The sequence below is a fragment of the Spermophilus citellus genome (genome assembly GCF_964194105.1).
Source record: "Spermophilus citellus genome assembly, chromosome: 12".
Classification (NCBI taxonomy): Eukaryota; Metazoa; Chordata; class Mammalia; order Rodentia; family Sciuridae; genus Spermophilus; species Spermophilus citellus.
In genome coordinates this window covers 77,066,159-77,082,286 of record NC_138198.1, presented here as the reverse complement: position 1 = coordinate 77,082,286, position 16,128 = coordinate 77,066,159, and the positions used below count along the sequence as shown (strand labels likewise).

The window sequence follows — 16,128 nt, the reverse complement described above, 5'->3', positions numbered from 1 at the left end:
TCATTTATCATGAGGCTTTAAAGCCACTAACAGGCTTTAAACCTCTCAGATCAATTCTTTTCTCCCTTTGCCTCCTTGTGCCCTGATCTCACTGCCTTGAAAGAACATAGTCAGAATGGATGAGCTGGTTTTTGAAGAGCGCCCAAAGGTTTCTGCAGAGTGTGTAAGACACGAGGGGACAGAACAGCCTTGGTAGTCAGGCAGTGTGCCTGCAGCGCTGGTCTCTACTGAGATTACTGATCTTGTCAAGGTATTTCCTTACAGCTTACTTTTCTCATTTAAAAATGAGTAGATAAAACCAAATAATTTCAAAGGTTTCTTTGATAAGGTGATTATGAAAGTAAAAATAAATAAGCAGGGAAACACAGTGTTCATGCTGCAGGGAGAAGATTGTAATTGGAAAGGTGTAACAAGATGACCTTCCAATGAGGAGGTTTTATTATTCTAAAAAAAAAAAAAGTCATTTTTGAAAAAAATAAAAAAAGCAAAACCCAGTCTTCAAAGCTTCTTGGTATATATTTAATAGTGGTTTTCAAAAGAATGGGGAGCAGAAATCATTTTCTTTCATGGTTCTTGAGGTCTCTTTGTATTTAAGGGACTAAAACCTGCTTTTTCCTCACCCCAGGGAAACAGGACACCCCAGGCTATTCTACACTAATGGTCTGAGATGAAGTTCAATATAATCAATGGAAAAGCAGGGTAATGAATTTTCTACTGGGATCTATGAAAAATCTTTTTGCCTACTTCATAATTATTCCTCTTCCTTGAACTTTATGGAATTTATTAAAGTGGGTCTGACTTCATCAAGTGTATCAATGTGTATTTTAGAAGTATGGCTGCAGGCACACCTATGCACACATAGGGCATATGTGCATAGACCTGTGCACATGCGTACATGTGACCCTCAGCTCCACATTATTATGCGTCATAGATGGTTCTTTGATATCAGGAGCCTGATTTTTTTTTTTTTAGACTTTCTTAGTAACATTTCATTTTCGGTTATAGGTAATGCCTATTCGAAGAGTCCTGAACAAATTGGAAAAACAAGAAGGCCTTTATCCTAACTATCTGAACCGCAGTAGTGGACGGTAGTGGACAGGGTCAACGTAAGTCAAAAGATTAGCATTCCTTTAGCTCTTCGTGGTACCCAGCATTGTGCTAGGAGCAGAAAGAGGGAGCACACCTCTTGTTGAGGAATGTTTAAGAGAAAAGGGAAATGGTTCCTTTAATAAACAGGTGTCTATCATACGACAGATGGTGTTATATGGAAACTAGACAATTGATTTTTCCATGTGCAACTGTAAGTATGACACATGAGCACACTAAAAAGTATTCATCAGAAAGGAAAGGTCTGGTGTGTTGGGGGCTGAGGCATGTCAGTCCCTGACAAACTGACCTCGTGTCAGGAGCCTGATTTTTGTGGAAAGTTTCCTAATTCTGTGAGGACAATGAGTACAAACAGTTGACACAGAACAGTGACCTAATATACATGAAGGGAAAGACTTTAAACTTCTGTAGAAAACTCAATTTTCAAACATAGTTAGAAGTTCCTTCATCTTGGAAATGAAAACAAAAGAGGGCATATTGTTAAACTTCAGCAAATTTTAAAAGACCCAGAAGTTTTAAATGGTCTCTTTCTCTCTCTCTCTCTCTCTTTTTTTTTTACAGTTAAGATCAGAGAGTCAGAAGAGGTCTTTCCTTTTTCATGTGTGTGTTCTCTAATTCATAATAGAATTAAGAACAGTATATATAATAGTATATTATATATAACAGTATATATAATAGAATTAAGAACAGTATAAATAAACTGTCAATCAAAAATTGATGACCTGCCTTTCCTCACATTACATTCGCTCCTTCACTAAACTCCGTCAATTGCATAATAATAATTAAATAATACATAATAATAATTAAATAATAATATGTCATTACCCTTCATCTACAGAGTAGACTCCGTTGGAGAATCAACTAGCATGGAAATCATTCCAACTGGGAATCATTCATTGAAAAAAAATGAATGCACTTCTCTACTCTGGTTTTAGTCTAAGAATTTAGAAAGACACTTAAATAGACATTTACTAAAATGTGTTCCAAATGGCAGCCAGTCACTAGCCCACTGGTGGGGGGCCAGCAAGATGGTCTTGAGAAGCAATAAATGAGCTCCAGAAGTAAAGTCACATATGCATAGGTTTTTACCTCAGAGTAAAAGTATGGGTCCCAATTTTCAGATGAGTAATACAAATCATAGTGAAGTCACATAACTTGATGGATTTTATTAATAGTAACCTAGTCTTATCTGAAAAAACAGATTTTTTCCCCTTCATTAAACTTCCCTGGCCAATGACAGAAAATGTCAATTACCAGGTACTATATTTGAACCATATGAAATTTCAGATTTCAGTTTTTTAGACCTACACAGATGGCATTTCCACATGATTCAACCTGGCATCAATAAACTGTATGGTCACAGACTCCCGAATGTTATTGTAAGATAAGAAAAGTGATACTGAGTTTAATTAAGTGAAAGCTTTATTCCACCGAACTCTAAATTCACAATAATCCACTCAAAGAGATTATTGCCTTTGATTCAAAAATCAAAATGGTGAAAACCACAATCTAATTGCAAATCTAAGTCAGTTTGGCAATAAACATTACGTGTATTCTTAGCAGTCTTTACAGAAACTGAAACAAGACTCATGTCTTCTACCATTCACAAATCACTGTGTAAAATTTTATAATGCCATGATCTCAAATAGCTAGAGATTATGGAATTAATCCTTCTATTAAAGAATAATGAAGGATTACCTTGAGTTACTGCCTTTAATTTGCAATTCTCTAAGGAGACTGGAGGAAGGAGAAATAAAGTCCACTGTTACTAAGATATCCAAAGCTAGCTTTTCTCTTTTACTCTTTAATAACTAATATTATATCTTCAATTATTAGATTGAAATTCTGTGATATCAGTAGGTGTATATTATATTCAGAAGCCTCTGGCTATAGCTAACTAAATGCTTTTGATACTCCTGAAAATGTCTTTAGAACAATGAAATTACTGATCAAGAATAAGAGTGCTTCTTTAACAACTTCCAAGAAGGCTTTCTTATTAAGTTTTGGTCTTTCCTTTATCACTTCTAAGTTTTTCTGGACTCCCAATTACTCAGAATGTTTTCCCAATAGTCTTTTATCCCCTATTGATTGGATTGGATATGGGCAATAGTATCAATTATGGAGAATCAGAGAGAGAGAGAGAGAGAGAGAGAGAGAGAGAGAGAGAGAGAGAGAAAGAGAGAGAATAAATTAACAGCATTCTGTAGCTGATTTCACATTCAAAGTTAGCACCAGGCAGGAGTAACCTCATCATTCTATCAATGAAGAGGCATCTCTACTAAGATCAGTGAAAAAATAGAAGACTGTACAAACCAAATAGAAAATATATTTAAGGAGACTTGGCATTCATTTGCTGGACCATTAAGGAAATTTAAACTAAAAATAAAGAAAATCATCAATTCATATTACTGATGAAATTTTAGACAAAAACAGCAAGGAAATATTGCAGTAGCCAAAGCCATTAGCAATATTAACACTTTCTTAAATTTCATATAAATTGTTTAACATTAATTAGTATATTTAAAATTTTTCTAAGACAGTAGAAAGAGAAGCTCAGTCAGAGAATAGAAACTCTTACTGGGCAAAGATGGAAATAATCTTGGAACAGATTTGGAAAATAACTGTACCTGCATAAAAAAAGAAAAACCTAGGTACATGCTTGCTATGAATACTTCTGAAGTAATCTTTTTGGGAAATTTTTTAAATAACAACAACAGAAAAAAAAATGAAAAGAAAAAAAAAACCAGAACACTAAACCTGACAAAACCAATCACCCAGAAATTTTTGCAAAGGAACAGTAAATACTCAGGATTCTTGTGCAGGCAAACAACCGATCACATTTCAATCACTAGCCACATAATGTCCTCTAATAGCACATAATACTCTGGATCATGTCAATTAATAATTTTATGAAGCCTCTGTGGAGACACAGATTTGTAGGTATCTGATGTCTCCTCCACCTGTTTTCCTACCATCTGTACAGACATTAGTTTGCTAGCTCTTTCAGTCTTCCTAGCCATTATTCAGAGAAGAAAGAAAATAACAATAACAAAAACTATAGCCCACCTCTGCAAAAAAATCCCCCACCCAAACCAACAACATATACTTATCAAATACAAAGTAATAAAAGAGTTATACCCAAACCTGGTCAGTCCTTCCATTTCTTGAAACTTGCACACAAACTGAAGAAACCCACTCAGCCTTAAAAAGGTCGATCATTTTGCTCTCTTAAAATTTCATCTCTGAGAGTACTGGCTTTCTCAGTCTGTCTTGCTCTCTCTCGCTCCCTCTCTGTGTGTGTCTCTCTCCCTACTTCTACCGGGAGGAGAGCGTTTGGCTTCCCTGTTCCTGTGTCTGCTGCTGGATGAATGCAAAATACACGATTTGAAGGGATTTTTTTTCTTTTAGGTTAACAGTTGGAAATCTAAAATCTTGCTTTTCTGAATGGCTTTATATGCCAGTCACTCAACACACAACATTTCTATAAAGAGGCATAAACAGAACCAAGAATTCTGCTTTTTAAAAGCAAAAGCAAAACAACAACACCCACCCCCACCTCTTTTATTTACTTAGCTATTAGCACTTACCCTGAGATGTGCCATAAATGCTTTATTCCAAATGTATAAAAGCCAGCCACATCTCAACTGAGAATTAAACAGTTTTAATGTCTTCAAATCCATGTTCCTGCTCCAAACCCTAATACAGACAGTCACTGGCAGCCGTACAATAGTTCTAAACAGCAGACATCTGATTCTTGACATTTAAAAATAACAATATTGGGGAAAAAAAGAGTCCTTTTTTTTTTAATTAACCACAAACAGCTTGTGAGTGAGCACATATCACCAATAGACTGTATTGATTGGAACATGCAATGATTCCAAGCTATAGTATATGATTTCTAAGTCTATGTCAGGCACAGGCTAAATTCCTGTTAAAGACCTCTCATTTTCTACAGGAATCATAGCAATATCCTATGTGAAGTTAATTTTAAGTTATAATCCTACAAAGACAGAATCAGAAACTTGCTAGTATTTAGATTCTATTATTGATGCCTATTAATTTAACCTTTGTTCAGTCTTGAATCAAATCAGGGATGTAATCAATCATTCCATTGCTAGCCTAACTTCATATCTATGCCCTCTTAATGGCATGCATACATTTGCTACAGAATAAAACAAGTAATAAAGTTAAAATGCATTTATTTCTATTTCTGAAGCGTATTATGGAATTGGACTGATTTGGGATCAACTGTTAGCTCTCCTATTCACTTTGTTTTCATGGATTTGAAGACATTAATATTAAATTAATTCTACGGACTTCAATTCTGTCTATAAACCTAAAGTAAATAGTAATACTTTATAAAGTTGTTTTGAGCATTAAATGAGATATAGATGGTTTCAGGCACATGATATATATATATATATGAAATGCACGGCTTCCTCTCTCTGCTTTGTATCTGGAAGGATTGGGCATGATCACTGCAAAAAATCTGAACTTGAAAGGGCAGAAGAATCAGTTCTGGCCCACCAGGTTGTGGTGAACTAACAGTATGCCCTTAGTAAATTAACCTAATTACTAAATCTCAGGATCTTTAACTGTAAAATACCTCTAGAGTTTTAAAGAGCAAATTAGATAAAATTTGCAAATCATCCACTTTTAGTAGGCATTTATGAAGTGAATGTCCCAGTCCTTCCAAATCTTGAAAATTTCTCTAATTAGTACTCTGGCATATGTAACTTATGAATTTAAAAATGTGGACTGAGATGGCAGCCTTCTAGAACAAGTGCCTCATTTTCTAGCAGGGGAAGGAGACCCAGAGACCAAAAAGGATGGCTCTATCCCGTCTTACTAGTAGTAGTGGCCAATAGAGAACAGAATTCGTAGAAAATGGCATGCCCACTAATCAAACCTTGTAAGTTGATGTTAAACACAACTGTACACATGGCTTCAGATTTGTTGGCAATTAAGGCAATATTCCTGAAAACAAACAAACAAACAAAAAATCCCCTCTCTCTTTCTCCAAAGTTGCTTTTAGGAATGTGTTCATAAAGGAAATTATTCTGCAAGAGCTGTCTGGGACTGGCTACACCTATTTCCTGAGAAGAGTTTCCACAGGATGGCAGATTCTCTCTTTATTTCCCAGAAGCAATGGTGTTTTCTTATCCCCTTTCTTCTATATGAATATATAGCTCTCCTTTCCCATTTTTTTACAAGAATAATTCAACTTTAGCACATAGGGCTGGAAAAACACACAGTTCTCCACCTTGTTTAACTTATTAACATGTTACCCCCCTCCCCCAATTTAAATATAGAATTATATTGAAACCCTTCCATAGACTAGGGACTCGATAAATATCAATATTTATTAAATAAGGCTTGACTGGAAATTCAGTTTATGTTTAAAAGATTAGATTAACTTAGTTCAGGATTAATTATTGCCCAATGAAGGATAGAAAATGCTAATTTTTGTTTGAAACTCTCAATAATTTCAGGAGTAAAACAAAGGTATTTTGGGTATCAAATTTAGATTAGTGATTACTCTGGGAAGAAAAGGAAAGAAAATAGGACCAAGGAGAGTACACGTGTGAGCCATTGAGTTCAATGTTTTATTTCTTTGGTTGGGTGATGTAAAAATGGATGTGTGCTTTATTTTACTTATTTCCTTCTATCTTTCTCAAATATTTTATTTTAAAAATTGGCTTAAAGAAGGTAAATACTTTGAGAATGGTATCTTTAAATCTTTGAGCTCTAATAATGCTACTATACCAGATCCCAAACTTAAGATCTCATTCTCATTTTGGTGAAGGGTTTTGGTAATAAAATGTTTATTTTAAAGATTTTATTTTTATTTATTCTTTTTGTTTCTTACAATATGTTTATTTTTTATTGGTGCATCATAATTATACATAGTAGGATTCATTATGCCACATTCATATATGTGCATCATTTGATCAATCTCATTCCCTAATATCTTATTTTTCCTTTCCCTACTCCCTTCCTTTCCCTGTTCTACTTGCTCTACTCAACTGATCTCCCTTTTCTTATGATTATTCTTATTATCATTATCATTATTTAGTGCATTATAATTACATACATTGTGGTATATTCTTACATAGATATACTGTAATCTAGTAGATTTCATTCCTTAGAGACTAATATTAAACAAAATAAGACTTTTAAGATTGAAAAAAGTTGAGCTATTAGTAGGCATAAAAATTCTGAATGGCAATAGGATTTTTGACATTTATTGTAAACTAATTTTTTTTGTAGTTGTAGATGGACAGCATGCCTTTATTTTATTTGTTTATTTTTATGTGGTGCTGAGGATCAAACCCAGTGCTTCCCACATGCTACGCAAGTGCCCTGCCACTGAGCTACAGTACTAGCCCTGTATACTAATTCTTTTTAATTAATCAATTTTTAATTAATTAATTTTTAACATATGACAGCGGAATATATTACGATTCATATTACACAACCAGAGATATGAACAATTGAGCTCTAAAGATTTTATTTTTTATTTGCTCACATTTATCTTTGGCTTTGGCATTGAACAGATCTATAACTAAATCTCAGTTCTACAACTGCTAGGTCATGGGACTTTAATCATTTGATATTTCCAAGGCTCAGTTTCCTCTTTTGTAAAAATAGAATTATCCCAGGGCTGGGGTTGTGGCACAGAAGTAGAGTACTCACCTAGCATGTGTGAGGCACTGGGTTTAATCCTCAGCACCACATAAAAAAAAATAAATAAAGGTATTGTGTCCACCTATAAATAAATATTAAAAAAAACAGAATTAACCCAGCCAGGTCTCAAGATTATGATGAACAGGGAATGAAATAGCAAGTGTGAACACGTTAGCTTCTGTATCTTCTTTATCCTTCCACTTCTTACCAACTGTTTGAGATTTTGACTTCAAAAGGTTAAAAAAAGGAAAGAAAAGTAAATTTTAGGGTCAGTAGAATGTAGACAAATATAATGCAAATATAATGAAAGAATTTCAAAAGTAAAAAGGCTGGTGGTGCTAGATCCATGTACAGTATTATTATTATTTTTCCTTCTTAAATCTGATACTTCTCATTTCTCATCTAATCTTACCATGGCTTATTCAAGTATAGTTGTTTTTAAAAATCGTTTTATTTTTGTCAGTCACAGAACCTTCACAGACAAAATGTGTCTCATTCTAGGACTTCTGTCTCCTTACTCATCCTTTCTTCAAGACCAATATTTTTATCCAAATACTTTACTTTCAGCGGTGGATGAGACTGTATGTAAAATAATAAATAATTTCTAAATCCTTTAGTTGCACACTGCATAATGGTCACTTGTATAAGTTAAAAGATTTGGATTCCAGTCCCACCTCTTCCACATGTTGATGATGTAACCCACCTAACCTTTACAGTTTTTTGAGTCTACATTTTTTTTCTATTCTATGTGGAGTAGATGATCCCTAACTATATTAACAGCTCTTGATGACTTCTTTTTTTATAAATATTTTTTTAGTTGTAGATGGACACAATACCTTTGATTTATTTATTTTTATGTGGTGCTGAGAATTGAACCCAGTGCCTCACACATGCTAGGCAAGTACTCCACCATTGAGCTGCAACCCCAGCCCCTCTTGATGACTTCTCAGTGTTTACAGCAACCTAACAGGAAATCTGGCAATATCACTTTCCATGAGAAATATTGCTCACATAACTGTGTTTTTGTGAAAACTATGAACTTATACTTTCACTTTCCACCTCAATTCAAGATTTTGACTTCAAAAAATATACAAAGGAAAAAAAAATCAGTCAGAAACTGATGGCTTCTTCTGAATTTTGGGCATGGACTTTGGTACTGTTGTTGCCCAGGAACTGCTAGCCTGTAGCATTCTCAGGGTTTGGGGTGATCTTCCAATGGAGCCACATTTATCAGAAGGAGTTCAAAGAGGTCAAAAGATGGACTCAGTGGAAGAATTTTTCTTTGCATCTCTTCTTAAGATAAAAGTGAAAATGATCATGCCATACTTTTATAGTCCAGTAGAAACTTTTTCTTTCTTCTTTTTATTTTTTTATTTTTTTTTTAAGATAGTGGCAGGAGAGAATAGAGGAAAAAGATGCACTGAAAACAATATGAAGGGCATTCATGTTGGAAGGTCTTATCTTGGGAAAAAATACAATACTGGAGAGAGAAGAAAAAGACCCTCCCCCAGTTTCCCAATATTTTTATCCAGGTGGAATCTGGTTTAAGTGAGCTGGAAGCCCAAAGGAAAAACATGAAGAGATGGTGGAAGAAGAGCAGCCTGCCTTGTGTCTGTGCATGTGTGGGATTATCTCACTGACACTAATTGTATTTTATTGCTTCCCCCTTCTCCTCCTCCTTTCCTCTGTGGTCCCTGGCCTCTGCAGCTGTGTTTGTCAGATCCCTAAACTGGCTCCATTTCCACCTCCTCAGGGCATCATCCTGCTTGGCTCCTCCCTGGGGGCAGGAGCTGGGGGGGGGGGTGAGTGTGTGATTGGTGTTGGTGTTTGTTGGTGAAGACGTTGATCAATTTTCAGAAATGAATAGCTTCAGGCAGAATTATATGATTACAACAATAACCAAACCCCTCGAAAAACAAAGCCAAACCTTGTATAAATTTAATTAAAACTCTTTCCAAAATTCGGAAGAGCATTGTTTACTCTTTTTTTTTTAAAGGTGGGTCTATTTTAAAAATTCTTTCTTCTCCTCTCCATCCTTTAAGATCCCTTAGATAAAAGAGGAATGCAGGAAGTGAGTGACTTCTAGCCTCTGTGTAGGAGTGCCTTTGAGCACTGTAGCTAGTCTCTTTAGATAACTTGATGGAATTGATAGCATTTGCTATCAACTACAATTAGTCACTGAAATGCTAAATATTTTGCTCAAGTTCATATGGACAACTCAGAGCAGAGCCAAGGGTAGCCCCCAGGAGAAAAGACCACATAATTAAGCCAGGAAAGATTGCTAAGCATCCAACCCTAGATGGAAATGGTACCTGTAGGTACTGGCAGGAGCGTTCTTGTTGACACGACTCGGACTTCACCATGGCCTGGTCCATGTTCACCGAGGCTTTCTGGTAAACCTCCCGGGCTCGGCTCACGGTGAGAGTGGAGGACCAAGCGCTCTTCTTTAGCAGCGGAGCGTCCAGGTTGACGGGCAGGTTGGCACAGGTGGAGCACTTGACGTCATTGTTACTCCGGGAGGCCTTCACCGCCTGCTCGCTGATGGTGTTGTAGGCCTCCATGAAGTACTGCGAGGCCGAGCGATCGGGGCACCTGCCCATGGTCATCACGCCCGAGGGCGCGTGGTAGATGCACATGTCACCGTCCAGGTTGTCGTCGGAGCTCCACCAGCCCGGGGAGGTGGGAGAGGCGTTGGATCGGGCCTTGGGCTCCGTGCGCCGCTCCTTGCTCTTGCTGCGCTTGCCATACCTCACCGTCTGCGTCTCATCAGGGCTGGCCTTGCCCCCGTTGACGCTGCCCTTGGATGGCCCTTCCAGGGAGTGCGACTTGGTGAAGAGCTTCTGGACCGAGTGGACCAGGTGCCGGATGCGACCCGGGCTGTCGCTGCGGTGCTCCACGGCGGTGCGCTTGTACTGCAGCGTGTGGTAGCCATCTCTGTTGAGGGGCAGCTGCCTCTCAAACTGGTCCAGCAGGTTGGCGGGGATGCGGTTCGCCTTGGTGGCCAGCGTGCGGGGCACCAGGGCGCACTCGTCCTTGAGCTCCTGCTGCGAGGTGTAGTGCCGTCGCGGGAAGGTGCTGCTGGCCAGCGGGTCGCTGAAGGGTCCCACGCACTCGGCCTGGAACGAGTTCCGCTGCGTGTAGTAAGGGTGGTCGGCAGGATGGTGCTCCACCGGGCTCAGCAGGTAGGGCTTGCGGTCCGAGTGGTGCGACAGCGAGTCACAGGTGGAATCACAGGTGATCCCGTGGTGATGGCTGCGGCTGCCCGATAACCCTTTCATTGCTGACGGGAAGCAACCGCCGGGGTCATGGGCACCCCGTCAAGTCCCAGACCCGTCTTGGGTAAAGACCTGAGGAAATCAAGAACAAGAGTGGGGAGAATGGTTAGCTCACTCTTTCCTTGGCACATAGCCATGGCTCTCCGAGAGCGCTGTGTACTAACTACAGTGTTGGTTTTCTGGAAGAAGAACTTATCCCTGTCTCTAAAAATCACTTTCATGCATCATTGAAAAAGCTCTCTCTCATCTCTGTAGGGCAGGAAAGTTCACCCCAAAGCTGGAGCCAAGAGATGGTAGTGCTAAAAGTTATCAAAGGGGGAAAAGAAACTATAAATTGTTTTAAACAAATAATTCCCATCAGTCCCACAACTGAATGGGTCTTTCCCCACTTGTTTCTCTGGTTATATTCTTAACTGTATTTTAATCATAATTAGAGCATACCCAAAGAACTCCGTTTCTCTGAAAAAACCATTGCTGCTACTCCTGGCAGTGAGAATTAGTTCCTCTTGTGCTTTGGTGGCATTTAAACACACTCCTCAGAACCTACACTATTGTTTGCTTCTGGTTCTGTCTTTTAGCTAAAGGACCTTGCAGCCGGGCTTACCTCTTAGACACCTTTACCTCCCACTACCTAGGTCTGAGCCAGCCCTTAGGCACATGGTGAGAATTCCATAAGTGAGAATGGAAATGTGAGTGAAAAACAAGAACAAAAGAAGCCAGGGGCATCTTAAAAGTTCAGGCTATATCTTTATATATTGTCAGAAATTCTGTGGGAACAATTAAAATATGCAAATGATCCCCATCCCCAGGTTATTCAGAGCTGAAAGGAGATGTGCCAAATAAATCAGAGATGTAGCAAAAATCTGTGCATGGATTTCTGTCATCTGAGGGTCAAGTGTATTCTCCAAACAAACTAAGAGCTGATAGAGAACAAATATTGAATTGGCTCTGTATCAGGATATTTACTCTTACTGGTTCTTACATTTTGGATCCTAAATGTCCACCAAAGGCCATGTGTTGAAGGCTGAGTCTCTGGCATTACTGGGAAGTGATGGAACTTGGAGGAGGTGGGGTCTAGTGGGAGGAAGTTAGGTCTTTGGGGGTGAGCCCTTGTAGGGGATATTGGGACCTTGGTCGCTTCCTTTTTCTCACTCCTTTTGCATCCTGGCAGCCAAGAGGTGAAGAAGTTTTCTCCACGGCACATTTCTGCTGTGATGTGTTGTCCTGCCATAGACCCAAAGCAACAGGGTCAAGCAACCACGCTCCAACACTTCTGAAACAGCCAAAATAACCTTTTTCTTTCATTAATTTGATTTTCTAAGTGGTTTTTTTTTTTATGGTCACAGTGATAGAAAGCTGACTTACACACTGATTTAAGGTTACTGGTTAAATGTTCAGATGACAAAATGTCCAGAGAAAAGGTCCTTGAAAATTTCTTGAGCTCATGAGAAAAGGACTTTGGGTTAATGTTCATTTCAGTAGGTAAGTCACTCCTATAGAACTATGTAGTGGGAACTTATGGTGAGCTCATATCCAGGCTCAGGACTTCCCCAAGCCTAAGTAGCACCAGGGTAGAAGATTTTCTTCTGACTAACACAGTGTGTTTGTCAAGAGCTGACTTGATTTTCTGCTGACAGCCTGATTTTTTTTAAAAAAGTTCCTACAATATAAAAATTGTCATATGAAGAGTTGTCCTGAAAAACCAAAATGACTTTCCAAAAATATCACATTTCAGATATTCAAAAAGGGAGAGATAAATGGCTAATTAATAAACAAAACCCAAATAAAGCACCCACACTTGGTGACAGACGTGGACTTTTGTGAGGGCAGGTCTTGCCTTTTTTATGGTACATAAGTGCATCTGTGAGCTTATGACAATGTTGCCAATCTCTGTTCACATTGAGTCTCCTTTTTGATTCCTGCCTCTTACTTTCTGGATTCAGGACAAATGATGGAGGGTGGGGGTGATTTTATCACTTTTGAAATTGGTTAGTCTACTAAATTATGAGCTCCTTGAGGGAAGGGATTCTGTTTTTGCCCATCCAGCGTCTAGCAAAGTGCCATCCCATCCAGTGGTGGGAATATCAGAAAGTACTTTTTCAGTGATTTAATGCATTAATGCAAAATTTCCCAAAGTGGCCCATACTGTGAATCAAGCAGCATCTGCTTAGTGAAAACATGATTATGTGGCAAAGGAAGGACCAGAGCCAAGAAAGGATGCCCAAAATTCAGGAGGGACCCTTTCATAGGCATTCCAGGGAGCAGTGGTTTGCAGAGCAAGGCAGGAGACAGGCAGGTGGATGCTCCTTCTGCACCTGTTAACCTTTGACTTCTGACCCCTTCCCCAATCCACTGAAAAATATCATCACTCTTGAAGTTCTACCTGCCTGGAAGTTAAAGTCTGGGGAGTTCTCCTGGCCTGGTAACCACAGGATGTCTAGAGTGAAAATGATCTGTCTGGAGGGGTAAGAGAGACTAATACCTAACAAGTCAAAAAAAGAAAGAAACTTGGGAACATGACACTTGTGGATCAGCATGTTAGTCAGCTTTGTACCACTGTGACAAATACCTGAGTTAGCAACTTAAAGCAAGAAAGGGTTTGTTTGGCTCATGGTCTGAGTGGTTTCAGTCCATGTCACTGGACTACATTGCTTTGGGCCTGTTGTGTCACAGTACATCATGGTGAGAGTCTGTGGTGGAGAAGGATGCTCACCTTGTGGCGGCCAGGAAGTGAACGAGAGAGAGGAAGGGGCTAGGGTCCCAATATTCCCCACAATGGCACACCACCAGTGATCTAACTTCCTTCCATGAGGCTCCACCACCTGAGGGTTCCACAACCTCCCAGTAGTGCCCCAGGCTGGCGACCAAGCCTTTAGCACATGGGCCTCTGTAGGACACTTAATAGCTAAATCCTAATGTCCAGGAAGAGCCCATTGAAGAGGCACTAATGCAAAAGGAAAACTCGGACAGATTTCTATGAAGTTAGGATTCTAAGAGTAAGCTGTAGTAAGAAAGAAGGAGTAAAACTGTGGTGCAAACTAATTTATGAGGACATCTCTCTCTATAAGCCAAGGTCCCATTGAAGTCATCTTTGCCCTTCAAATATGCACTTAAAAATAAAAAATAAAAAAGAATAATGCAGTAGGATTATAGCCACATAATAAGTCTTATGATTACATAGAATAGAACCTTGACATATAGAATAACATGCTACAAGCTTCAAACTCTCCTTCTGAAGCAGCTGGGGGTTGGAGAGATATTTTGTTCTCAATAAAATGTGAAACTTGGAAGAGCTGAAAATGTAAATTAAATGTATTTACTTCAAAATGTACAAGATTAGTTTAATCAGGTTTCAATGATTAACTTGTGAGTAGTGTTTTACCTGAGGACAACCACAGCAAATGAAGAACATTTTTAAGGGCACTAATGATGAAGTAAATTAAAAGATGTAACTAATGGTAATTTCTGTAAATTAAACATATACAGTAGGATATTTACTAAGATTTAAGTGAGTTATTTTCAGCACAGTGACAAGCAACTATACTTTCTAAGAGAGTAACAAATTGCATCAGTGATAAATAAGTTAACTTGCTTCCTTGTTTACTTAAGATTGGTAAAGGGGTATTGAGATTTTGATCCCTTTTCTCTACGATGTAGGTAAATAAGATTCTAAAAATGACAATAAACAATACAATAAAATAAGATCCTAAAAATTACAATAAACAATCATAAACATTTTAAAGTCTTAAACCTCTCTTTTTGATCAAGGTCAAATAAATGACTTAATACCATGCTTTTTATGTAGGAAACTCCATATCCTCTTCTATCCTCTTGTCATTTTAAAGGGAAAACATGTCAATTTGTGTTTATAGAATACAGCAACACATTTGATGACTTCCTGGTAAGCAGGGGCAGAGGTTTGAAAATCCTAATGCTGTTGATAGTGGCTGGACGATTGTTGCGGGCATCTACTAAAAAAGTCTTGATCTTTCTTCTCTCCTTCACTATTTTCCTCTTGCCTTAATTTTTTCATTTTTATTTTTCTTGGTATGTAATGATTATACAGAATAATGGGTTTCATTGCTTTACTCTTCAACTCCTTTTCCAGAACATTTATCTTTGTCATTTTTTTTCTCATCTTAATTAATGTTTATAAGTGGCATCCATTTATAGAAGCTCAATTCACAATAGCTAAACTATGGAACCAAGCTAGTACCCCTCAACAGATCAATGGATAAAGAAAATGTGGTATATATACACAATGGAATATTACTCAGCCCAAAAGAAGAATGAAATCATGGCATTTGCTGGTAAATGGATGGAACTGGAGACTATAATGCTAAGTGAAATAAGCCAATCTCCCCAAATCAAAGGCTGAATGTTCTCGCAGATATGTGGATTCTAACACACAGTAAAGGAGGGGATCAGAATAGAAGTTCATGGGATTAGACAAAGGGAATGAAGGGGAAGAAATGGAGGATGGGAGTAGGAAGGAGAATGAATTGGACATAACTTTCCTATGTTCACATATGAATATATTCATATACGAATACATGACTAGTATAACTCCACACCATGTGCCACCTCAAGAATGGGTAGTTATACTCCATGTATGTATAATATGTCAAAATACATTCTACTGTCATGTACGTATAAAAGAATAAAAAAATGTGGCATCCATAGCTATCACTGGCTTCCTTCCACCTGTCATGTGACTAATAGCATTAGTACAAAGCATGAAGTGAGCATCTCTCCTGTGCACAGCCCAGGGCTTACTTCTGCAAAGATGACCAAATGCACATAGAGAATCCATCTGGTCAAAGGGGTTATGATGAACACAGAGACATGATTTAATCATTAAAAAAAAAACCACTAAATAATGATTCTCCCCATTTTATGCATTCTTAGAGAAAGAAACTGCTAATCCTAGAAATAGATTTTGTTGGCTGTAACACTTTCTGAAAATAGAGGGGATGCTGTCTTTTTATGCCTTGTTCTCTGAGCAGACATGTAGAATGTGGTCAACCTGCCTTCATGAAGGTTTCTATGACTACAGTGA

General features: G+C 38.1%; 1 protein-coding gene across 10 annotated transcripts in view; it reads right to left on the bottom strand.

Moving 5' to 3' along the window:
• Positions 1 to 11,093, bottom strand: part of DLGAP1 (DLG associated protein 1) — a gene marked incomplete at both ends in the record, with an annotated part of 372,344 nt that extends 361,251 nt beyond the window's left edge. For 4 of the 10 annotated variants that reach the window (XM_081262744.1, XM_081262746.1, XM_081262748.1 and 1 more), the window contains one exon: positions 4,695 to 4,787. In XM_081262744.1, coding sequence (XP_081118870.1) covers positions 4,695 to 4,787 — 93 coding nt within the window. Of the gene's footprint in view, positions 1 to 4,251; positions 4,362 to 4,694; positions 4,788 to 10,106 lie in introns of those variants that run through there. The other 6 variants (XM_081262745.1, XM_081262747.1, XM_081262749.1 and 3 more) reach the window with 3 other exon arrangements.
• Between the last annotated feature and the right edge of the window lie 5,035 nt (positions 11,094 to 16,128).